The sequence below is a fragment of the Scyliorhinus canicula genome, chromosome 5, assembly GCF_902713615.1.
Source record: "Scyliorhinus canicula chromosome 5, sScyCan1.1, whole genome shotgun sequence".
NCBI classification, from domain to species: domain Eukaryota; kingdom Metazoa; phylum Chordata; class Chondrichthyes; order Carcharhiniformes; family Scyliorhinidae; genus Scyliorhinus; species Scyliorhinus canicula.
The window spans coordinates 130,155,316-130,180,518 of NC_052150.1; the positions used below are offsets into that span (position 1 = coordinate 130,155,316).

At 49.9% G+C, this 25,203-nt stretch overlaps 1 protein-coding gene across 1 annotated transcript in view; it reads right to left on the bottom strand.

The window, feature by feature from the left end:
- glipr2l (GLI pathogenesis-related 2, like) overlaps positions 1-25,203 on the bottom strand; it is a 113,540-nt gene that overhangs the window by 24,522 nt on the left and 63,815 nt on the right. Inside the window, exon 4 of the mRNA XM_038797660.1 lies at positions 18,548-18,625. Within this exon, the coding sequence (XP_038653588.1) occupies positions 18,548-18,625 (78 nt within the window). The remainder of the gene's footprint in view (positions 1-18,547; positions 18,626-25,203) is intronic.

Consider the following 25,203-nt stretch of genomic DNA (forward strand, 5'->3'; position numbering starts at 1 on the left):
CCAGATGATTGGAGGGAGGTGAATATTATTCCCCTGTTCAAGAAAAGGAATAGGGAAATCCCTGGGAATTACAGACCCATCAGTCTTCTGTCTGTGGTGAGCAAAATATTGGAAAGGATTCTGAGAGATAGGATTTATGATTATCTAGAAAAGCATAGTTTGATTGAAGATAGTTAGCATGGCTTTGTGAGGGGCAGGTCATGCCTCACAAGCCTCATTGAATTCTTTGAGGATGTGACGAGACACATTGATGAAGGTTGGCAATGGATGTGGTGTATATGGATTTCAGTAAGGCATTTGTTAAAGCTCATTCAGAAAGTTAGAGGGCATGGGATGCATGGAAATTTTGCTGTCTGGATAAGGAATTGGCTGGCCAAAGGAAGACAGCGAGTGGTAGTGGATGGAAAGTATTCCGCCTGGCGGTCGGTGACCTGTGATGTCCCGCAAAGATCTGTTCTGGGACCTCTGCTCTTTGCGGCTTTTATAAATGACTTGGATGAGGAAGTGGAAAGGTGGGTTAGTAAGTTTGCCGATGACACAAAGGTTGGTGGAGTTATAGATAGTGTTGAGGGTTGTTGCAGGTTACGCCAGGACATTGACAGGATGCAGAGCTGGGCTGAGAAGTGGCAGATAGAGTTCAACCGTGATAAATGTGAAGTGATTCATTTTTGAATGCTGAATACAGGGTTAAAGGCAGGAGTCTTGGAAGTGTGGAGGAACAGAGGGATCTTGGGGACCACGTACATAGATCCCTCAAAGTTGCCACCCAGGTTGATAGGGTTGTTAAGAAGGCGTATGGTGTGTTGGCTTTCATTCACGGGAATTGAGTTTAAGAGCTGTGAGTTTTGCTGCAGCTTTATAAAACCCTAGTTAGACCACACTTGGAATATTGTGTCCAGTTCTGGTCGGAACTGGACATAAAATTATAGGAAGGATGTGGATGCTTTGGAGAGGGTAGAGAAGATTTACCAGGATAATGCCTGGACTGGAGGGCATGTCTTATGAAGAAGGTTTGAGGGGGCTAGGGCTTTTCTCACTGGAGCAAAGAAGGCAGAGAAGTGGCTTGATAGAGGTGTACAAGGTGATGAGAGGCATGAATAGGGTGGATAGCCAGAGACTTTTCCCCAGCGTGGAAATGGCTGTCACGTGGGGACATCATTTTAAGGTGATTGGAGGAAGGTATAGGGGAGATGTCAGAGGTGGGTTCTTTACACAGAGTGGTGGGTGTCTGGAATGCACTGCCAGCAGAGGTGATGGAGTTAGAGTCTTAGACAGGCACATGGACAGCAGTAAATTGAAGGGGTGTAGGTTAGGTTGATCTTAGATTAGAATAAATGGTCGGCACAACATCGTGGACTGAAGGGCCTGCACTGTGCTGGACTGTTCTATTTTCTATGAAATGAAGCAAAGAATGGTATGTGGAGTTAAGAGAGAGATCAAACATGATCTCACTGAATGGCAGCATAGGCTTGAAGGGCTAAATGGCCGACTCCTGCTCCTATGTTCAACTTCTTTGAAGATGTTATAAATGACTGATGGTGGAAGCTCCTAATGTAAGATGTATTTGGACTGTTAGAAGGTCTTCAATAAATGACCCACACAAAAGGCAATGAGGCTAAAATCAATAAGAATCCAGGGTAGGATGCAAGGTTGCTTAAAGATTTGGACTAGAAATAAGAAACAAGAAACAGATAAGACAGGCAAAAAGTAGAACAGCAGACAGAGTGAAGTACAGCTTGGTAGTGAAGAGGGGTTAGAATCTTTGTCATTTCACATCTGCAAAAATGATTTGGATTCAGAAATGGTTGTTAAATTCCCAGACCGCAGTAAGATAGAGCGTGTAGTTAGAATAACAGATATATTTAAGGTTTTGCAAACGGATTCCAACTGGGGAGATGAAAGACAAATGGAACTTAATGCTGACAACGCAAAACACATTGGCAGAAAGAATGAACATCACAGGTATACGTGAAGGGAACAGAATTAGCACAGGGAAAGTTTGAAAAGGACATGGGAATTAAAGCAAACATGATTTTCAGTGTTGGACAATGTGGAGAAGCAATTTAAAATGGAAACAGAAGCTTGGATTTTCTAAGTCCAGCAACAATGTAGTTGTGGTCACCTAATTACCAGGTTCCCCTGAACATGCAGTAGAGGGTGCCCTGACACAAGTTTCTGTAATTATTTCCTTTCCCCTCATTTGAATAAGTCATGGTTATACATAAAGATTATTACACAGCTTGGCTGGGAATGGGAAAATTCAGCTTTTAAATTTCTGAAGTTAACCATCAAAAGTTAAGTTGGCTAGAGGCAGAAGGATGCAGTATTTTTTTATAATAGCATGGTGGCGGGCGGCATGTGGCGCAGTGGTTAGCACTGGGACTGCGGCGCTGAGGACCCGGGTTTGAATCCCAGCCCATGGTCACTGTCCGTGTGGAGTGTGCATATTCTCCCCATGTCTGCATGGGTTTCACCCCCACAACCCAAAGATGTGTAGGATAGGTGGATTGGCCATGCTACCTTAATTGGAAAAAAAAATAATTGGGTACTCTAAATTTATTTTAAAAAATAATGGCATGGCGGAGACTTGTGAGGATCACTATTCCCTCTGAGCTTGAAGATATTATAATAATCTTTATTGTCACAAGTAGGCTTACATTAACACACTGCAATGAAGTTACTGTGAAAATGCCCTAATCGCCACACTCCGGCACCTGTTCGGGTACACAGAGGGAGAATTCAGAATGTCCAATTCACCGAACAGCACATCTTTCGGGACTTGTGGGAGGAAACCAGGGCACCTGGAGGAAACCCATGCAGAAACTGAGAGAACGTGCAGACTCCGCACAGACAGTGACCCAAGCGAGGAATCGAACATTGGACCCTGGAGCTGTGAAGCAACAGTGCTACTGTGCCAGAGGTCTGACTACATCAGATGAGCCACAGGAAGGTAGCCCGGCAGACCACTCTCGAGTAAAGCGTGTGGCTGAGAGTGGCACCCAGCTGCCTGACATCTGGCTGCAAATGAGGACGTCTGTTGGGATAAGATGTTGACAAATATGCTCCTCATAGTTACCCACATTTTCTTTGGTGCGAGACCAGGGGCGGGATTCTCCGTTGCCCGTCGTAACGCGGGTTTCCGGCGAGAAAAATCGGTGTTAATCACTCCGGCGTCGGGGCCGTCTTTTAAGCTGGCAATCTCCGTTCCCGGAGGGGCCAGCAGCTGACTGACGCGATACGCGTCAGTTTCACCAGCTGCGGAAGTGGTGAGACCCGGCGTTTTTTGGAGGAGGAGGAGGAGGAGAGAGACAGACCCGGCATTTGGGGGGGGGGGGGGGGGGGGGGGGGGAGTTGCGGCATGGGGGGGGGGGGGGGGGAGTTGCGGCATGGGGGGGGGGGGGGAGTTGCGGCATGGGGGGGGGGGGGAGTTGCGGCATGGGGGGGGGGGGAGTTGCGGCACGGGGGGGGTTTGCGGCATGGGGGGGGGGTTGCGGCAAGGAGGGGGGTTGCGGGGGGGGGGGGGGGTTGCGGCACGGGGGGGGGGGTTGCGGCACGGGGGGGGTTGCGGCACGGGAGGGGTTGCGGCATGGGGGGGGGTTGCGGCACGGGGGGGGGGGTTTGCGGCACGGGGGGGGTTGCGGCACGGGGGGGGGGGGCCACGGATGCCCGGGGCCAATGCACCGTCTCCCCCCCCTCTGTACGCCGCTGCCCCCTACCCCAACCCCCCCCTCACCACCCCTACCTCCCTCCCCACCACTCCTACCCCCCTCCCCACCACCCCTACCCCCCTCCCCACCACTCCTACCCCCCTCCCCACCACCCCTACCCCCCTTCCCCACCACCCCTACCTCCCTCCCCACCACCCCTACCCCCCTCCAACGCCGACCCCCATCTCTCGCAACGCCGGGTCCCCCCCCCAACGCCGGGTTCCCCCCCCCCTCAACGCCGGGTTCCCCCCCCCCCCTCAACGCCGGGTCCCACCCCCCTCAATGTCGGGTCCCCCCCCCTCAATGTCGGGTCCCCCCCCCCTCAACGCCGGGTCCCCCCCCTCAACGCCGGGTCCCCCCCCCCCCCCCTCAACGCCGGGTCCCCCCCCCCCCTCAATGCCGGGTCCCCCCCCCCCTCAACGCCGGGTCCCCCCCCCCTCAACGCCGGGTCCCCCCCCCTCAACGCCGGGTCCCCCCCCCTCAACGCCGGTACCCACACCCCGTCCCCCTCCCTCTGAAGGCCGGTACCCACACCCCCCCCTCTCTCCTCCCCCCCGTTCCTTCCTCCCCCCCCTTCTTTCCTCCCCCCCTTCCTTCCTCACCGCCCTTCCTTCCTCCCCCCCCTCCTTCCTCCGTTAGTGGGGGGGGTGTGCGGCGTTAGTGGGGGGTGGGGGGGTGTGGCGTTGGAGGGGGGTAGGGGTGGTGAAGGGGGTAGGGGTGATGAGGGGGGGGTTGGGGTAGGGGCAGCGGCGTGCAGAGGAGGGGGGCGACTGATGCCCGGGGCCAACGCACCGTCGCCCCCCCTCTGCACGCAGCTGCCCCTACCCCAACCCCCTCCCCTCACCACCCCTACCCCCTTCACCACCCCTACCCCCCTCCAACGCCGCACCCACCCCACCCCCCACTAACGCCGCACCCCCCCCCCCACTAACGGAGGAAGGAAGGGGGGGAGGAAGGAAGGAAGGGGGGGAGGAGGAAGGAAGGGGGGAGGAAAGAAGGGGGGGGAGGAAGGAACGGGGGGGAGGAGAGAGGGGGGGGTGTGGGTACCGGCCTTCAGAGGGAGGGGGACGGGGTGTGGGTACCGGCGTTGAGTGGGGGGTGGTTGGGGTGGGGGGCAGCGGCGTACAGAGGGGGGGGCGACGGTGCGTTGGCCCAGGGCATCCGTAGCCCCCCCTCTCTGCACGCCGCTGCCCCCAAACCCCCCCCATGCCCCCCCGATGCCGCAACCCCCCCCGATGCCGCAACCCACCCCCCCCGATGCCGCAACCCCCCCCCGATGCCGTAACCCCTCCCCCCGATGCCGCAACCCACCCCCCCCCCCCCGATGCCGCAACCCACCCCCCCCGACACTGAACGGCGTCAACAATCATCAATGGTTGACGCCGTTTTAAAGCAACTGTGATTTTCGCCGACGTGACCCGCGGCCACGTCGGCGGGACTTCGGCCCATCCGGGCCGGAGATTTGTGGACACTTTAAAAAAAAATGAAATCCCGCCGGCGCCAGCTGTTTTCAGAGGCTGCCGGCGGGATTTGCACAACGCCGGTTTTTGGCCGGTGGGAGATTTAAAAACCCTGCGGGAGCGGAAATAACGCCGCTGCCCGCCGATTCTCCGACCCTGCGTGGGGTCGGAGAATCCCGCCCAAGTTGTGGGACAATTCTTACAAGTGGAGGAGTCCTCACAATGTTGGAACCATGGGGCTGGATTCTTCCACCCCGCCCGTCGCCAGATCGCCACAGGCGGGACGTGGACCATGTAAAGGTCCATTGGGGTGAGAATTTCCAGTCGCCTGGCGAGTGCAGCTGGAGAATCCCGCCTTTTATTTCCAGAATAATTACAGCCCTACTGCGCGGGTTCAATTCCCGTACCAGCCTCCCCGAACAGGCGCCGGAATGTGGCAACTAGGGACTTTTCACAGTAATTTCATTGAAGCCTACTTGGGACAATAAGTGATTATTATTATTATTATTATTGACCATACTTCCAAATCCCACCACACACACACTGCTTTGCTTGCTGGCAGACGTTTTAATTACAGATGTAAGCATAGGCAATTTGTTTCTGAATATGTTAAGATATATGCTTTCCCTGCCACAATCTTACTCAAGGAGGACAACGGGCTATAAATGGTGAGAAAGTAGGTCATTTTTTTTTTTGATCTGGAGTAATTGATCTAATAAGGATGTCCAAATTGTGTCAAAACCTAACACCAGAACAGGGACTAGCTTCTTGGTGAGGAGGGCTTTCCTGTATGGTTTGCAGCTGCATATCTTTTACCTCCTTGCCTTTGCCCACTGTTCGGGCAGGCCCTGTTGCTGCCTGGTGGAGTAGAGCCCTCTACGAGGGAATCCTCCCCATTACCATTGGGGATCTGGGGCGGAGCATGTTACACACGGCAGTCCCATAAAATTGTAGACTGCACTGGTTCCAGGATGCATGCGTCTTTTGTAGCTTTGTGAAGTCTGTGGATCAGCTATATCCAGGTTATCTTCTGCTGCACCCCATTTAATATTCTGAATAATCTGTTATTTTCTTGACTGCATTTCGGGGGTGTGCGGTAAAGTGTTAGTAGGAGTATGGAGTGAGGCACTGTGAAGGGTAAACGGGAACTCCTCTTGTGCAAGGATGAGCCTGATACAGTTTAAGGTGGTGCACAGCGTGCATATGACTTGGGCGAGAATGAGTGGGTTCTTCCAGGGGGTGGCAGATGAGTGTGAGAGGTGTGGGCGGAGGCCAGCGAATTACGTGCACATGTTTTGGAATTGCGAAAAATTGGGAAGATTCTGGGCGGGAGTGTTCGGGGTCTTAGCCAGGATAGTGGAGGAGGAGGCAGAACTGTATTCTTTGGTGGCGATATTTGGGGTTTCAGAGAAGCCGGAGCTCATCGAGAGGAGGAAGACTGATGTCGTGGGAAAAATTTGTACAGACTGTACAGTTAATTGTTGGGTAAGATTGTTGGGGCTGGTTTAGCTCACTCAGCTAAATCACTGGCTTTTAAAGCAGACTAAGCAGGCCAGCAGCACGGTCCGATTCTCGTACCAGCCTCCCCAGACAGGCGCCGGAATGTGGCGACTAGGGGCTTTTCACAGTAACTTCATTGAAGCCTACTTGTGACAATAAGCGATTTTCATTTCATTTTTCAATGTTTCCCGGGGTGTTAATTTGCTGTAACCTGCTTTGATACATGTTTGTAATAAAATACATTTAAAAAAATTAATAGGTTCAGGCAGTGGGTAGCCGAGGGGGTCATCCGCACCAACTGTCTGCCCCTCTTCCACAGCTATGTTCACTGCCAGGTGCCCAGGAAAGGAAACACGTAGGGCGCGATTCTCCGCCCCCCACGCCAGGGTGGGAGAATAGCGGGAGGGCCTCCCGACATTTTTCACACCCCCCCACGCCCCGAATCGCCGCTCGCCGTCTTGTACGGCGAGCGCCGATTCTCCGAGGCCGATGGGTCGAGCGGCCGGCCCTTCAGGCCCGTTTCACCACGGCAGCAAACACAGCTGCTCGCTGCCATCGTGAAACGGGTGCCAGATGTCCGTTTGGGGCATCTAGAGGCCCGATTGGCACGGGAGCACCACGACTGTGCTCGGGAGGGGACAGGCCCGCGATGGGTGCCCACCGATCGTCGGGCCAGCGTCCAAAACAGACGCACTCTTTCCCCTCCGCCGCCCGGCAAGATCAAGCCGCCACGTCTTGCTGGGCGGCTGAGGAGAAAGACGGCAACTGCGCATGCGCGGGTTGGCGTTGTCCAACCTGCGCATGCGCGACTGACGTCATCGGCCGCATCAGCCGCCGTGGCGCTTGACGTGCGGCCTTGACGACGGTCGCCAAGGCCGCGCCGCCATGACGCACGTGGCTGCGCTCCTAGCCCCGCCCGGGGGGGGGGGGGGGGGGGGGGGGGGGGAGAGAATCGGCCCCGGAAGTGGCCGTGAAGGCTGCCGTGGGTCACGGCCTGTCCAACGGCAGCCTTTACGATTTCTCGCCCGTAGTGTTTGCCGACACCATCAAGGTCTTCCATGCCCAGTGGGCACTGCAGGGTCTGGGGTGCATTATCGACCCAATTAATCATATTTTATTTTGATGTTTTATGTTTCCTTTGAGATTCTGTTTACTTTGATATGGAGGGAACTGATCACATGTCTCCAATCTTAGTGACCAAAAAAAACATGAGTTTATTACATTTGTTTGTGTGAGGATGGTGGAGACAGGGGATAGGAGTTTAAGACCATAAGATGTAGGAGCAGAAGTAGGCCACTCAGCCCATCGAGTTTGTTCTGCCATTCAATGAAATCATGGCTGATTTGATATATGCCTCAACTTCACTTTCCCACCTTATCCCCATAACCCTGGATTCAATCACTGGTTAAATATCTATCTATCTCAGCCCTGAACATACCAACGACCCAACCTCCACAACTCCCTGCGATAAAGAATTCCACAAATTCATTACCCTCTTGAGAGAAAAAATTCGTCCTCATCTTGGTCTTAAACGGGTGACCCTTTACTCTTGGATTATTCCCTCTGGTCCCAAACTCTCCCACAAGAGGAAACATCCTCTCAGCATCTACTATGTCAAGCCCCCTGAGAATTCTATAGGTATCTATAAGGTCACCTCTCATTCTTCTAAACTCTAATGAGTACAGGCCCAATCTACTCAACCTCTCCTCTTACGAAAATCCCTCCATATCCAGGATCAACCTTGTCAGGACTGCCTCCAACGCCAGTATATCTTTCCTTAGATAAGAAAATGGCTGCGGTAGAGAAAAGAAGTCAGAGGTCATCTTTGCATTCTGGGATGATTTCATAGCGTGTTATGCAATCCTGCCATATTTGCTGGTAAATGGTTAAAGAGTTTATCATCATATTTGTTCCAGTCTGTGACCCTTAACCTTAAGGGAGCAGAGAGGAGGGCTGTGATTGGGGAATTGTCAAGGTGAAACAAACTAATGATGTCACTGGAGACAAGAGCATCCAAAGGAGGGAGACAGACAGACAGACAGAAAGAGATGAGGAAGGAAAACAACAAGCATATTTTGGTGAGAAAATTTGGCACGGTACTTGGGTAGGCCGTAGAGAATGGTTGCAGCCCAATAACCCAGCATTTGTTAGTGAGTGCGCAGAGCAAGTAGGCCCGACTTCAGCCCAATACTTACCGTTGACAGCAGGGGCTGGATTTTCCTATAGGGGCTGGGAAACGGGAGATGGGCTCAATTTCAGGTCATGGATTCCCTTTGAGGTGAATCTCGTACCTGGAGTGATTTTTCCCAGTTTGGGGCATTAATAAGGTGGGTCTGCCATTTGTTTAGGCTGCAAGAATGTGACAAAGGAGATGAACTGAATCCAAAGTGAGCAGGATAAAAGGTCTGCCACAGCCACAGTGTTCGGCCTGAATCATCCTGTTCATCTTTTAAGCACTGTTGTGGGATCTTCCAGTAACAAAGAACTGCTATGAAGTCTCCCTCTGCTCTCATGTTTGTAAATCCCTCTGCAAACTGGCCTTGCGTGAAGAGCATCAAATTGTTGTTAAAATCTTTGAAGGGCCTATTGTTTTGAGCCTTCACTTTGCTGCCTCAGAGCCCCTTTACAAATCCAATCAGTGATGGCCTTCTCTTCTTCCAGTGTGTGCAGACTGAAATGTACAGCTACTGGAGGTGCTAGCAAAGTGGTGCAATTGAGCAGACCTGCCATTTTAAGGGGCCTTTCTCTACAAATAACCCTGAATAAAAGAGTCTCTCCCAATAGTCCAACTTGACCACCCGAAAGCCATGAGGCCAATGAATAAACAATGCCTTGGGCACTCCTGACTTCACACCATCCCATGTGAGTGAGGATCTCAAAGAGATCTACCACTAAATAACGTTGACGTACAGCAGACAGCCATTTTGTAATGGCCTGCACACAGTCACAGTGATGCTCTGCTTGGCAGCGATAAGCACCCTCAGCAGACAGATGAGTGGCGGTATTGAGGGAAACAGGAGCAGATGTGTTCCCATCAGTTGCAGCTCGCTGAGGCCGGGTGGGCTCATGCACTGAATGAAGGAATCCATGCAGATGAGCTTGACCATGTCTCAGGTCTTGCAGCGCATCAGCTTTTCCAATGAGAGGGTAACAAATCTCATGGGAGAGTCATGTACAACGCCACCTGCAGTGCACTGTCCTGCAGAGAATTAATGGTGCTTTATAAAGCCTGGACAAGTCAGTTCAGCACCTGGGCACTGATGGCCCTTGAACACATGCAAGTCTTTTGCAGCCTGGACAGGTCAGCTGCACAGGTGACCCAGAAGTGGCTGGGAGGGGTGTCAGCTGTGCCCCAGTGGCAGCTTCCCTCAATGCAGCAGGAAGGCCAACCAAGGGCCAAGGATGTGCCTGAGGAGAATGAGGATGTCACACCAGATGAGGACTGTTCTTGTAGAGATGCTGACAGAGCAGTTCCACAAGAGACGTCAATGAGTCCCTCCAAGATGATGATGACTATCACAGCCACGAGCTGTCTGCCTCCACCTCCTCCGAGGCAACAAGGGAAGAACAATAGAGGAATGTCTGGAGGAGGGAATTGCACCTGTCCGAGGACTTGGTTGCACATTATTAATAAGTAGGGCTTATTCTGTAAATAAACCCAACATTGGATGTATAATCAGTGTAGCATCGTACAGAACAGTCGTAAAAATGTATGAACAAAATATAGGTTCTGATTTGTCACAGTGGAGGCTCGGGATAGTAGTCCATCTCCCTGTAATGGTAAAATTGCATGCACTGTTGTCTTTTCTGTGCTAGTACAGGCTTAATAGATAGATAGATCTTTAGTATCGTCATAAGTAGGCTTACATTAACACTGCAATGAAGTTACTGTGAAAATCCCTGGTTGCCATACTCCAGCATCTGTTCGGGTACACTGAGGGAGAATTCAGAATGCCCTAATCACCTACATTACTACATTCACAGTCATGTTGTTGGCCTTGCAGTCCTCAGAATTCATCAGCTGATCCTTTGCATGATCTGATTCTCCCTCATAATCATAGATTCCTGGAAAGACCTTGTTGTGACATCACAGGCTGGACACTTCTATGGTCACTCGGACCATTTGGCGCAGAAGGTTCCCCCTCCAGGTCCCCTGCCCCATCCTCTTTTAACTCCTGTTCTGCCTCCTCCAAAGGCATCGCACCTTCCTCTGTCTCTGCCTCTTCAACACTCAGCACCACCTGCAGGTGTGTATTACAGGGCACCAGCCAAGGAGTCCAGGCAGCGGGAATACATTAACAGCCGATGTGACTGCTCAATAAGTGTTTCAGTGAACAGATGGCTGTCATTGTAATGGGCACTCGGAGGGATGATGAGCCACCTTCTCAAAGGACTAGTTGCCTCAAATCCAACTTGGGACCTGCCAGTGGCCGGGGTTTGAAATGGAAGAGCTGCAGAAAGGTTGACTGGCGAAGAATGCAAAAGTCACGGCAGCTGCCAGGAAAGTGTGCACAGACATGCAGGAAATTCCTCCTGTAGTCACAGGCCAGCTGCACATTCAGGAACTGACAAGCCTTTGTTTTGAAGAACCTCTCTGGGACAGCACAGCGGTGCAGTAGTTAGCACTGATGCCTACGGCACTAGGACCAGTGTTCGATCCCGGCCCTGGGTCACTGTCCATGTGGAGTTGCACATTCTCCCCATGTCTGTGTGGGTTTCACCCGCACAACCTAAAGATGTGCGGGTTAGGTAGATCGGCCACGCTAAGTTTCCCCTTAATTGGGAAAAAAAAAATTGGGTTTTCTAAATTTATTAAATAAAATGAAGAACCTCTCTAGTCTGTCAGTGGATGTCCTGATAGCAATATTTCTGCAGTAAACAATTTCCTCGACTTGGGGGAATCTGGCAATAGCAACAAAAACCGAGTGCTCTCGGAGCGTGGGAGGCCCCATCAGTGGGAACTGTGGTGTGGTCTTCAGCCTAGGCAAAGGTGGCATTGGTGACCATCATGATACAACTATGTGCAGCCAACTGTGATACACTACTGAAGTCTGCAGCTGAACCCTGAAATGATCCAACAGCAAAGAAATTCAAGGCCACATTGACTGATACTGACAGGTGGAGCGAGGTGTGAGCTCCTCACTGACGAGGGAACAGGCGGTTATGATCATCTCCATGAAGAGTCATAGTTGGCACTGATTTACCGCCATGCCAGTTGGTGACGCCTGTTCTAATAGATTCAGTTCTCTGGTTAGTAACTCTTCCTTTGCGGACCCCGGGCTGGATTCTCCATTTCAGGGACTATGTCCTCACACCTTCGTGAAAACTGTGGTCTTTTACATCAGAAAAACTGCCGTTAAAGGGCCACATATTCACAGCCTCGCAGGGGGCTAGCAGGCAGCTGTCATGGAGCTCGCAGCTCCAGCTGCCGATATGGACCCCCGCACGTCCGGGTCAGAGGCCGCGCTTGCGCAAGGCGGCATCCAGCGGACCACGGAAATCGTGCCGCCGATCGGCCGTGCGCCTGACCTTGATGACCCCCCCCCCCCCCGATCAGCCCACCCTGAGCTCCCCAACCCTTCACTGGGGGTAATCGCAGAGCTCCCCAACCCCTCATGGGGGGCAATCACACAGCTCCTGAATCCCCCACCTTTGGTGGGGTGTGGGGAGGGGGGGGGGGGGGGGGGGGGGTTGGGGGATAAACCACCGAGAGCTCCCGAACCCCTCACAGGGGGTTAATCACTGCACTCCCAAATCCCTCACAGGGGGTTAACCACTGCACTCCCAAATCCCCCACAGGGGGTTAACCACTGCACTCCCAAATCCCTCACAGGGGGTTAACCACTGCACTCCCAAATCCCTCACAGGGGGTTAACCACTGCACTCCCAAATCCCTCACAGGGGGTTAACCACTGCACTCCCAAATCCCTCACAGGGGGTTAATCACTGCACTCCCAAATCCCCCACAGAGGGTTAATCACTGCACTCACAAATCCCCCACAGGGGGTTAACCACTGCACTCCCAAATCCCTCACAGGGGGTTAACCACTGCACTCCCAAATCCCTCACAGGGGGTAATCACCGAGAACTCCTGAATTCCCATCACTACCTGCAATGTTCAGTTGGGGCTAAAGTCAGGTCTTCTATTAAGGCACTAAAGAGTTCAATTGGTCTCACTGTGAGTGTGGGTAAATTCCACCTGAACCATCAGTCGTCTGCCAGTCTGAAAACCGGACTCTGAAACTATCTGCAAATCATTAAGCACCCACAGTACTTAATCCTATCTAGTTTCAAAGTTTACCCGAGAGCCAACGTCCTAGAAACCTCAAACTGCTGTCACTCCTTCATTTTCTAAGGTCCACACGTTTAAATCATCAAAATCATTCACAAAACTACAGGCTTTCCGTGAGAGAGATTGGAAATCATAAATCAGAGACAGAATTAACTCTAGCGGCACGGTGACGCAGTGGCTAGCATTGCTGCCTCACGGCCATGAGGACTCAGGTTTGATCCCGGCCCACTGTCCGTGTGGAGTTTGCACATTCTCCCCGTGGCAGCGTGGGTCTCGCCCCCACAACCCAAAGATGTGCAGGGTAGGTGGATTGGCCATGCTAAATTGCCCCTTAATTGGAAAAAAATGAATTGGGTACTTGAGATTTATAAAAAAAGACCTAATTAACTGTAACCTATAAAAGCACACATCTATCTCTAACCATTGTAGGTGTGTGCATGTGTGAGACCAAGTGTATGATGTTGCATTAATTTAGGGTAAATATGCAAGAATAAATAGGCTTCTTTATTTTAACACTCAAAAAGCTTGCTGCTGAATTATTGAATTGGAATTACTCAGAGGGTAAGAAAATACACTTTTTGTTTTACTGATTATGATCAGGAAGAGACCAATTACATTCTGCCTATAACATTTAGAAGAGTCATGAGCAAGGTCTGGAGAATAGGGATGCTCATTCTACCTGTAGCAGTGTGACCAATAATACATTAGATTATGGTAATCAAGGGATCAATGAACAATGAAGTTCCATGCCATTCTGATAATACATACTGCAAAGATAACTTAATGAAGGGGGATGTGGACGCAAAGGTATTGGCAAAGGTACTGGCAGGTAAGCTGGAGGCCTCCCGAAGATGATAGGTGAGGATCAGACAGGGTTCGTGAAAGGCAGCTGTTTTTGAATATTAGGAGGGTCTTGAACGTCGTTATGGCACCGGCAGAAGGGAGGGAAACAATGGTGGTGGCACTGGATGCGGAGAAGGCGTTTGATCGGGTGGAATGGGGGTACCTGATGGCAGTGCTGGAACGGTTTGGGATTGGACCAAGATTTGTGAACTGGTAAAGTTATTATATAAGGAGCCGAAGGCGACTGTCCGCACAAATAATATCAGTTCGAGATACTTCTCTCCCCACCATGGGACGAGGCAGGGATGTCGTATGTCCCCCCTGCTGTTTGCGCTTGCGATTGGGCCGTTGACCATCGCATTAAGAAGTTCGGGAGCATGGAAAGGAATAGTGAGGTGGGGGTATAGAGCATAGGGTGTCCTTGTATGCCGATGACTTGCTGCTGTATGTGTCGGAGCCGAGCGCGTCGATAGGAGGAATATTGGAGTTGCTGCAGGTATTTGGGTCTTTCTCTGGGCACAAGCTGAACTTGGACAAGAGTGAGTATTTCGTGGTGTCTCAAACTGTGGGGGCAGAGGTGGTAGGGCAGGGACTCACTTTAGGTATTTGGGGGTGCAGGTTGCCGGGAGTGGGGAAGGCTTCGCAGATACAACATCACTAGTTTGGTGGGGAGAGTGAAAGCCAATCTGGCGAGGTTGGATGGTCTCCCTCTGCCACTGGCGGGTCGGGTACAGGCGGTTAAAATGAATGTGTTGCCACGATTTCTGTTTATTTTTCAATGCCTACCGATTTTCCTGCCAAAGTCTTTTTTCAGGGAGATTGAGGGGAGGATTACCTCGTTTATATGGGGAGGGAAGGTGGCCAGAGTGAGGAAGGTGCTGCTACAGAGGGGAAGGCAGGCAGGGGGTTTGGGTCTCCCGAACCTGATGTAATACTACTGGGCGGTGAATGTGGAGAAGTGCGGAGCTGGGTTAGAGGGGTTGATTCCCAGTGGGTCTGAATGGAGGAGAGTTCGTGCAGGGGGTCGGGGCTGAAGGCACTGGCAACGGCCCCGCTCCCGATAGCTCCGGGGAAATACTCAGGGAGTCCGGTAGTAATAGCTTCATTGAAAATCTGGAGGCAGGTTGGGGGCAGGGTCGAGGGAAATGCCGATCCGGGAGAACCACAGATTTGAGCCAGGGAGATGGGACGGAAGCTTTCGGAAATGGGAAGAGAAGGGGATTAAGACGCTAAAAGATGTGTTTCTTGGGGGTCGATTTGCAGGATTGGGGAAGCTGGAAGCGAAGTATGGGCTGGGGCAGGGAGAAGTGTTTAGGTATATGCAGGTTCAGGACTTTGCCAGGAAGGAGATTCAGAGCTTCCCGGAGGAACCGGCCTCCACATTGTTGGAGGAGGTGCTGGCGGCAAGTGGACTGGAGAAGGGGACAGTGTCAGCGATATACGGAGCTATGTTGGAAAAGGATAAGGCACCACTGGAGGGGATCAAAGTGAAGTGGGAGGAAGAATTGGGAGAGGTTATAGAGGAGGGGGTCTGGTGTGAGGTGCTCCGGAGAGTGAATGCCTCCAACTCGTGTGCGAGGTTGGGGCTGATGCAGCTGAAGGCAAGGATGAGCCGATTCTTTGAAGGGGTAGAAGATGTGTGTGAACGTTGCGAGGGGCGGGGGGGGGGGGCGCTAATCACGTTCATATGTTTTGGTCGGCCTCCCTGTGCCTTGGCTGGTGAGGGGATCTGTTGGAATACTTGACCCTTGAGAAGGTTAAGTTCGAACTGAGGCGAAGCTCGGAGGGGTTCTACAAGTCATGGGCACTATTTATTATGCACTTTCAAGAACTGGATAACATTGAACATTAGTTGGGGGGGGGGGGGGGAGGGTGGGTGGGGTGCGGGGGGGAGGGGGGCTGTGTATGTTGAAGATGGCTATGGGTAATCCCTGATTCCTTTTTTTTTTCTTTGTCATTTGTTTATGTTAACATGCGGGCTGATGTCTGGGCACGGTGGGAGGATGGGATCGTAGTTACTGCTATGGGGTTTGAGATATTTGTTGTTGGTTATTGATTGTTGTTGGGTGTAAATTCGGGAGGAAAATTGTGAAAAAGGAGAATAAAAATATTTTTTAAAAAACTTAATGAAGGGGGGTGTGGGGTGGAGAAGGCAGTAGTTACTGGTCATTTTTAAAATATCTAGATTTACATCCACAATTCATCAGCATACAAAATTCTTGGCAAAACAAAAAAGCTGTTCTTAGTTAACGTACTGAGAGCACACTGAAAAGCCAGGTGACCAAACCTGGCCTACTCTGCTATCTAGGGGACAGGCTAAACAACAGTTCCCCAAGTTTCAAGTAGTGACTTCTATCTAAGGTTCTGGAATGTAGCAGGAGCCTCACTAGATTAAGCAAGGAGGGCTGACTCAGTCTGACTAACCCCTGGAAATAAACACCACAGCCAGATGTCATCTCAGAATCTTTGACAATTTATCACGGTTGCTACGGTCAGAAGAAACAAAGAGCAAAAGATAAAAAGCCACTAATTGGATTTTAAGTAAAGGTCAGAATGGGAGTCTTCAATCCAATTGCAAGAATAGTCAACGTGGCTTTCCACATTTCAGCAGGATATCGCAAGTCATAGTTGTCAACTTTGTCAGGGCAACAAATGCAGAAGGAACAGAGAGTTCCAAAATATGTAGGGCTCCAAAAGTCCAGGGGCATGTTAACATGAGCATAGCCTTGCATTCTATATTCCTTTTTCCAAAAAGGATGAAAGGAAAGCGGTCTTTCCATACTAAATCTTCCCTCTTTCTCATTGCTTCTCCAAACCACAGATAACTCTCTAATATGACTCACAGTCCAACTGCTAGGAAATCAGTCACTTCCGCCTCTCCCTGCTGTTCTTTCCTGCTGGAAAGTATCAAGCCCATTCTCCACCTTCCACAACTACACCAATGAGATTGGCAATTCCGTTTAGAAAATTAGAATCCTTCCAGCCTGTGCAAACTTTCATCCCACCAGAGTTAGATTCAAATCCATGTTCCAGAGGTGAACAGTAACATTGCTCAGTCTACAATTTTTAAACTTACAGGTTTCCAAAGCCAATGCTGAAAGTGGAATAGAATAGGATAGAACAGTACAGCACAGAACAGACCCTTCGACCCTCGATGTTGTGCCGAGCAATGATTACCCTACTCAAACCCACGTATCCACCCTATACCCGTAACCCATCAATCCCCCCCTTAACCTTACTTTTTAGGACACTACGGGCAATTTATCATGGCCAATCCACCTAACCCGCACATCTTTGGACTGTGGGAGGAAACCGGAGCACCCGGAGGAAACCCACGCACACACGGGGAGGACGTGCAGACTCCACACAGACAGCGACCCAGCCGGGAATCAAACCTGGGACCCTGGAGCTGTGAAGCATTTATGCTAACCACCATGCTACCGTGCTGCCCACGGAAGCTACTGAGAAATTAACACTCAAATAACAACGGGGAAGAGAGGTCAGGCGAAGGGGACAGGAAAGGTACGTCTTGCAAATATTGCATGTCAACTCAGTCTTCTGGCTTTCTCCAATATGCTTGAATCAGAATATAGACACAGTTGTTTGGCAATCACTGTCCTGGACAGTAGCTATTAATAATAATAATGATCTTTATTGTTAAGAGTAGGCTTACATTAACACTGCAATGAAGTTACTGTGAAAAACCCCTCATCGCCGCTTTCCGGCGGCGTATGTTCGGGTACACAGAGGGAGAATTCAGAATGTCCAAATTCCCTAACAGCACATCGTTCGGGACTTGTGGGAGGAAACCGGAGCACCCAGAGGAAACCCACACAGACATGGGAAGAACGTGCAGACTCTGCACAGACTGTGACCCAAGCTGGGAATCGAACCTGGGACCCTGGCGCTGTGAAGCAACAGTGCTAACCACTGTGCTACCATACTGCCCCCAAACATCTGCCCTTCTGCAATATCACAAAACCGAAGTTACACAACTCTAATCAACATCAAATAAAACTTTCCACTCACTGCAAAGTTACATGTGCGCAGAGTGGATCTTCTGCTTCAGACAAAACGGGTGGGATTCTCCGACCTCGCGCCAGGTTGGAGAAGCGGCGGGGGTGAGGCGCAATTCACACGACGTTTCCCCGATAATTCTCCGGTGACCACAGAAGCGGCGGCATTGGCGCCAAAGCGGTCGTTGTGGCACCAAAGATGCCCCACCCCCAATGATACTCCCCGCGCGATGGGCCGCGTGCCCGCAGAGATAGGCTGAGTCCCGCTGGCGCTGTTCTCGTATGGTCCTACCCGGCGGGACCTCGACGTTCATGTTGCGGGGGGCAGCCTGGTTTTGGGGGGCGGGGGGGTCCTCCATGGTGGCCTGGCCTGCGATCGGGACCTACCGATCGGCGGGCTGGCTTATCCTGGTGGAGGCCTATGTTTCTCCGCGCCGGGCCCCTGTAGCTCTCCGCCATGTTGCACCAGGGCCAGCACGGAGAAGACAACCCACGTGCATGCGCAAACCTGTGCCGGCCGTAGCGGCAGCTGGAGCAGCGTGAGGCGCTCCAGTGCTGTGCTGGCCCCCTGTGCGGCACAAGATCGCTGATCCTAGGGGCCAGATGACACCGGCGTAAAACGCTCCGGCATTTACGGCGGCGTCAACACTTAGCCCCAGGATCAGAGAATCCTGCCCAACAGATTTATCACCATCTGAAACAACAGCTGAACAAAAATCCTCTACTCACCTGTACTGGAGGAAAATCCAGGACAATTGAAATTGTAATTCTTTATCTCACTGTACCATCTTTCAGACACCTCCTTACCTGCAGGAAGGAATAAGAAGTATTTTACTGCTTTTCAATTGTTTCTGGAGAACAAAAATGGAACTAAAAACATTGCCAACTTCAACAATTTTGCAAGGTCATGTTACACAGGAATATCCGTATAAAGGCGGTTAACATTGGTGCATAGGTTCTAATTCCAGTTTGCACAAATGGACAGAAGTGCAGCTACCACAGCATCTTTTTTTCTTTCAAAGGTTCACAGACTTTCATCAGGAACAGAAAGTAGTCACAGATTTGGAGATGTAGGTTTTCGACCTGAAATGTTGGCCTGGATTTCTGCTCCCGAGGGGAGTAGCAGGAGTCAGGGAATGCTTTGTTTCTGCGCCCAACTTGGAAAAATCTCAGCCTGTAGTGAGAACTTCACTCTGGGGAATGGGCCTGGGATGGAGTCAGGCCCATTATCCCTGGGTCGGAGGCGGTTAGAGAGGCTATTATGCGCGGAGGAGGACGGTTTAAAATGGCCTGCCTCCAGTCTCTGGAGCTTTGTTAAATATTAAGCTCTTTAGCCCTCACTCTCTCATGTAACCATGCCAACCCATGCCCACACCCATCCCCAATAGCCCCTTATAGCCTCCACGCCAACTTAATGACAACTTATGTCAACCCAGCCAGCACCCTTTTTTCTTGCATCCACCATGCCAACACACAGTATGCACCATGAGACGACCTCAGGAGTCATGTTGTGATGAAATAAAGTTCTAAATATCTATTATAGCCTTTACTATTTTAAAAAGTTCCCATTTATGATATTTAATTTAAATACTCTCAACAATATGATTCTTTATAAAAACAAACAGACTTGACTTCATAACCACACATCAAAGATAGCTAATCCTTTAATAATCTCTGAGCTGGCAGTCAGCTATGAACATATTCTTGCTGGGATAATGATAGGTTGTGATAAGCAGCCAAACATTAATAATGACATAATAATAGCCCTTGGGGTCATGTCAACTAATGCTAGGACTGAGTTTTTCAACTCTCACTGACACAAGTAGCCTATAATCTATTTTGATTCAAATTTTTGAAGAGCTGAAGATTTAAATAACTTTACAGCTTGATATTGACAGACCATATCTGCCCTTCAAGAGCATTTACAACTGCTCTAAAAATTTGTTAAGTTCCTCGCTACAGTAAAAATGGGGTCCGTCTGAACTCAGCACTGAGTTCAAATGGCCCAGCTGAGTTTGCGTTTCAGCCTGCATGATTCACGTCCTTCCCCTTTTCCCCCACTGGGGAAAATTGATCTGTTGCTAATGCCAAAGGGACTTCCAGATCCAGAGCACGTCCTACATTTAAGTCTTTGCAGACTGCCCACAGTTCCATGAAAATTCAGGGCATTAACTCTGTTTCTGTCTCCACAGATGCTGCCAGATCTGCTGAGTACTTACAGCATTTGCTGTTTCTATTTTGGATATGCAGGGTTGGTTTTACCAACACTGACTGCAACGGACAGTCAGGGGTTTACTCTGTGTTGCTATCACAATTGCAAATTACTATCAAGTGGATTCAAAATTTCAACAATTTCCGCTTCGCCAATCTCACAAAGCAGGACTTACCGAGACAAAAGTGCAGAGAATATTAACTGGGCAGGATCAAAATGCAGACATTGTAGCTACTATTACAAAGAAACAAAGTAACTGGGGTTGTTTTAAAACGCTGAGGGGAAAAAGATTGCTATAGAAAAAGTTGCTTCAATCAGGTTGCAAGAAAGTATCAGGCAGGAATATGACTAATAAAATAACTCCAAAATGGGACTGAGTAAGTTAATCATTGAACATTTACGCCACAGAAAGAGGCCACTTGGCCCATTGTGTCTGCACCGGCCGAAAAACAAGCCACCCAGCCTAATCCTACTTTCCTGCATTTGGCCTGTAGTCCTGCAGGTTACAACACTCGAGATGCATATCCTTTAAATCTGTGACCCCTAGCTGCCAATCTGTCTGCTGAGGTAAATAGGCCATTCCCCACCCACTCGATCCAGGGTCCTCACAATGTTGTACATCTCAAACAAGTCTCCCCTCAGCCACCTCTGTTCCAAGATGAACAACCTCACCCTTTCCAATCTTTCCTCATGGCTGCAATTTTCCGATCCTGGCAACATCCTCTTCAATTTCCTCTGTACTCTCTCTAATACAGTTCCATCCTTTCAGTAATGAAATGACCAGAACTGTACAAGATGCTTGAGTTGCGGCCTAAACGTTTAGTAATGTTCCAGCATAACCTCCCTGCTCATACACCTCGGCTAACGAAGGAAAGGATTCCATTTGTTTTCTTAACCACCTTATCAACCTGTCCTGCTACCTTCAGGGACCAGTGGACATTCACTCCAAGGTCCCTCAGTTCCTCTCAGTATCCTCCCACGTATTGTGTATTTCTTTGCCTTGGTTGATCTCGTCAAATGCATCACCCAACACTTCTCCAGGGTCAATTCCATTTGCCAATTTTCGGCCCACCTGACCACTCTTGACCAATGAATTGAATAAACTGCTAGGCACTGAGACAGTTAAAACCCTGAAGGCAGTTTTCAAATCAAGGGTTTGTATTGTGCTCAAGAAACCAAATGGCAGTAAGGTATTTATTGCCCCTCCCAGTTCTCAATGAGCTTGGCTAAAGTGATGCAAGAGATTGAAGGTAGAAAATGTCAGTGAGAAGGGGTGGGGGTGTGAACTGACAAACCACTGGGAGGTCAGGAACTAACCAAACAAATAGGCAATATGTCCTGCATCATGTGAACTGAGTGTATCTTGGCAACACAGCAACATGACATCATCAACCCTTCCAATCTTGAGAAATCACTCGCATTAATTTGCACATTTGTGTGTGCTAACAATAAGAGTGGGTTCAAGAGCAATCCAATGTGTTTGTGTAGGTGAAAAGGGCAGAGGAATGTAGCATTAAGTAAATAGGCAGAAGTGGGATCAGCATATGGAAGTTTTCAAGTGCAAATTCACATCCAACTATTCCAGAACAGCTATAATAACTGGCATTTTTGCATTTTGTAGCACCATTTGCATTGTAAAATGGCCAAAGGAACATTATTTTTAAAAACTGGACACCAAGTCACATTAGGCGATATCAGGACAGATGATCATGGTCACAGAATTAGTTTTTAAGGAACCTCTTAAAGGAGGTAAAGTGGGAGGAAGCTTAAAGTGGGAGGAAGAGTTGGGGGAGGGTATGGAAGGAGGTGCTCTGGAGGGTGAATGCTTCAACTTGAGCACGAGGTTGGGGCTGATACAGCTGAAGGGGTGTATGGGGCGCACCTCACAAGGACGAGGATGAGCTGATTCTTTGAGGGGGTAGAGAACTGGGGGGGGGGGGACCAGCTGGAGTTCTTAACACTCGAGAAAGTTAAGTTTGAGTTGAACAGGAGGATGGAAGGGTAGTTCTGCGCGTGCGCAATGAGCAGGCACGCATGCGCAGTGTGCAGTCATTTTTTATATGGTCGCGGCCGTCATTTTGAAGGCCGCTCGCAGCCGGCATTGTTAAAACCCGGCTGTTGCACGCGAATTTGCGCAATCGGGAGCGCACGAAATGATTTTTAAAAATTTAATGTAATGTTCCCGCCTGTAGGGAGGCAGAGAGCAGGTTACGCCACCCCGAACGTCGACATCACGTGCTTTGGGTGCAACTGCGATTCCTTCACTTTGTCAGCAGCAAACAAGGTAAAAGAAAATGGTGGGTCCTGAAGGTTGGCCGGCATGGGTAGCGAAGGTCATCCGGCGTGGGTCGCGAAGGTCGGCCAGTTGGTAAAAATCGGTCCCCGGAAAGAAAGTTTAAAAACACTGTCATAGAGAGTACAGAGGTGATAGGTGATCAGAGTTTGGTGTGATTTATGGTGCAGGAAGCAGAGTTTTAGATGAGCTTTATTTTTTGTAGGGTGCAAAATGGGAGGCAGGCTGACAGTGTAATAGAATTGTCAAATCTAGAGGAAACAAAGTAATGGATGAGGGTTTCAGTAGCCAATGGGCTGATGCAGCAATTGGGCGAAAGGAAGAAAAAGGTGGATGTGTGGTCAGAAGCTCAACTCAAATGCAATGCCAAGGTTGTGAACAGTGTTTATCAGCCTGAGACAGTGCCAGAGAGAAGGATGAGTGGTCGCCTAAGGAATGGATTTTGTGGCAAGGACCTCCAGTCTTCCCAAAATTTAGTTGGAGGAAAGTTTTGCTCGTCCTATACTGGATGTTTGACAAGCATGACAAATCATAGAATTGTTATGGTGGAGAAGGAAGCCATTCGGCCCAACGTATCTGTCCCAGTTCTCCGAATGAGCATTATGACTTAGTGTCATTCTCCTGCCTTTTCCCTGTACCCCTGCACATTGTTTCTATTCAAGTAATCATCTAATGCCCTCTTGAATGCTTCAATTGAATCTGTCTCCACACTTCCAGGCAGGGCATTCCAGACTCTAACCACTCACTGTGAAAAAGCTTTTTCTCACATTGCACTTGCTTCTTTTGCAAATCACTTTAAATTTGTGCCCCCTTGTTTTCAATCTTTTTAGGAGCAGGAATAGTTTCTCCCTATCTATCCAGCCCCCTTTTGACTTCGAACACCTTTATCAAATCTCCTCTTAGTCTTCTCCTCTCCAAGAAGAACAGACCCGACCTCCCAATCTGTCCTCATATCTGAAGTTTTGCATCCTGGAATCATTCTTGTAAACCTCTTCTGTGCTCCGTATGGCATCAGAACCGTGCACTGGTCCCACTGAGGTATAACTAGTGTCTTCAATAAGTTCAGCATAATCTCCTTCCTCTTGCACTCTATGCCACTATTAATAAGGCCCACGATGCTGTATGCTTTATTAACTGTTTCTCCACCTGTCCTGCACCTGCTGGGTGCCACTGGCATACATGTGGAACACAATAATAATAATAATCGCTTATTGTCACAAGTAGGCTTCAATGAAGTTACTGTGAAAAGCCCCTAGTCGCCACATTCCAGCACCTGTTCGGAGAGGCCGGTACAGGAATTGAACCCGTGCTGCTGGTCTTGTTCTGCATTACAAGCCAGCTGTTTAGCCCACTGTGCTGAATCAGCCCATGCAGTGTCACCAAGGGGCAGCATAGAGATAAGAAACAAGAGCGGGCCATGGATAGATCATTGCGAGGGTGGGAGAACCAGAGGTTACAGAGCGTAAGTAGGTTAAGAAGTCATTGCAGATAATTGTGTGACTACAAATGGATGAATAAAGAATGGAACTGCTGTGCCAGCCAGCTGGAGCATCATTAGAGGAGAATGGTGTGGTCAACAATGTCAAAAGGTTGCAGACAAGTTGGGGACAATGAGGAGTGATAGTTCACCACAGTCCCAAAGAGTTCCATTTGTGATTTTGGTTAGGGCTGTAACTGTGGTGGAAACCTGATTAAAAGGACTCAAACATGGAACTGTGGAAAAAATGGACAATCTTGCATTGTGACAATATATCACACAAACTGGGTGATGTGCAGAATTTATTAATTGGCACTTTATGTTTTCTGCATCACACTTAAGGTTAATCATCTCATCAAAAACACAGCGCAATAGAAATACAACTGGAAACCTCTCCTGAACCTTGGAAGAGTTATGAAGATTTGACTGACAGATGTAGCTTGCCCAACCAGTACTAGCAATTCCCTGCCTACCCCAAGATCATAAAGGGCCAAATGTTCCAGTTTCCGCATCATCGGAGGCCAGCTGTACGATTGAAGATATGCATTGGGCGATCCTGTAGAAGTCCTGACATGTGAACTATGTGGAAATTGCCCAGGAAGTTTTGCGATGGACAATTCTCCTACTCCCTAGGACCCTTTGTGAAAATGTCCAGCTACAGCCGGAGGTTTTAAACAGTCCCGCATTACTTACCTGGATATTTACCCAGGAAGTTTTACACAAATTAAACCTTGTCTTGCACTTACATAACTACACAACTGACCTACCACCCCCACCCAATGATCACCCTTTCACCTGACCCAATCTGACTACTCCTGTTGTCATTCAGGTTATTCATGAAGGCCCCGCCTTCTCAACCTTGCCCTTCGTCTGAGGTGTGGTGATCCTCAGGTTAAATCACCACTAGCCAGCTCCCCCCCTCAAAGGGGAAAGCAGACGATGGTCATCTGGGATTATGGAAACTTTACCTTTCACTCCCCATTGGTTGACAACTCCATCCTCCTTTAATACCACCTGACTATCTCCAGCTCAATGTTTGATATCTTGCTCAATATATAGGGTGCGATCTTCCCAAAAGGGAACAAAGTCCCCGAGCGAGTGAGTTTAGCCGCGTGTTTTCCGGCACTTGTAGTGCCAAGAAACACATGGCGGCTATCCAACGCGACTCGCTTTGAATAAGAGGCCTAAACAGGGAACCCGTGTCCGAGGGTGCATAGTCCCTACAATGGGGCCAATCTCAGAATCCCATAAAAAATTCCCTGACCTCCCCCCACCCCGAACGCAACATGGGAGGGTCCACCCCCCCGCCAGCTGGCAATGCCACCTGGGCATGTTAGCAGTGCCAGGCTGGCACCCAGGTGTCAATGCCAGGGTACCCAGGTGGCACCAGCAGTACCAGGGCA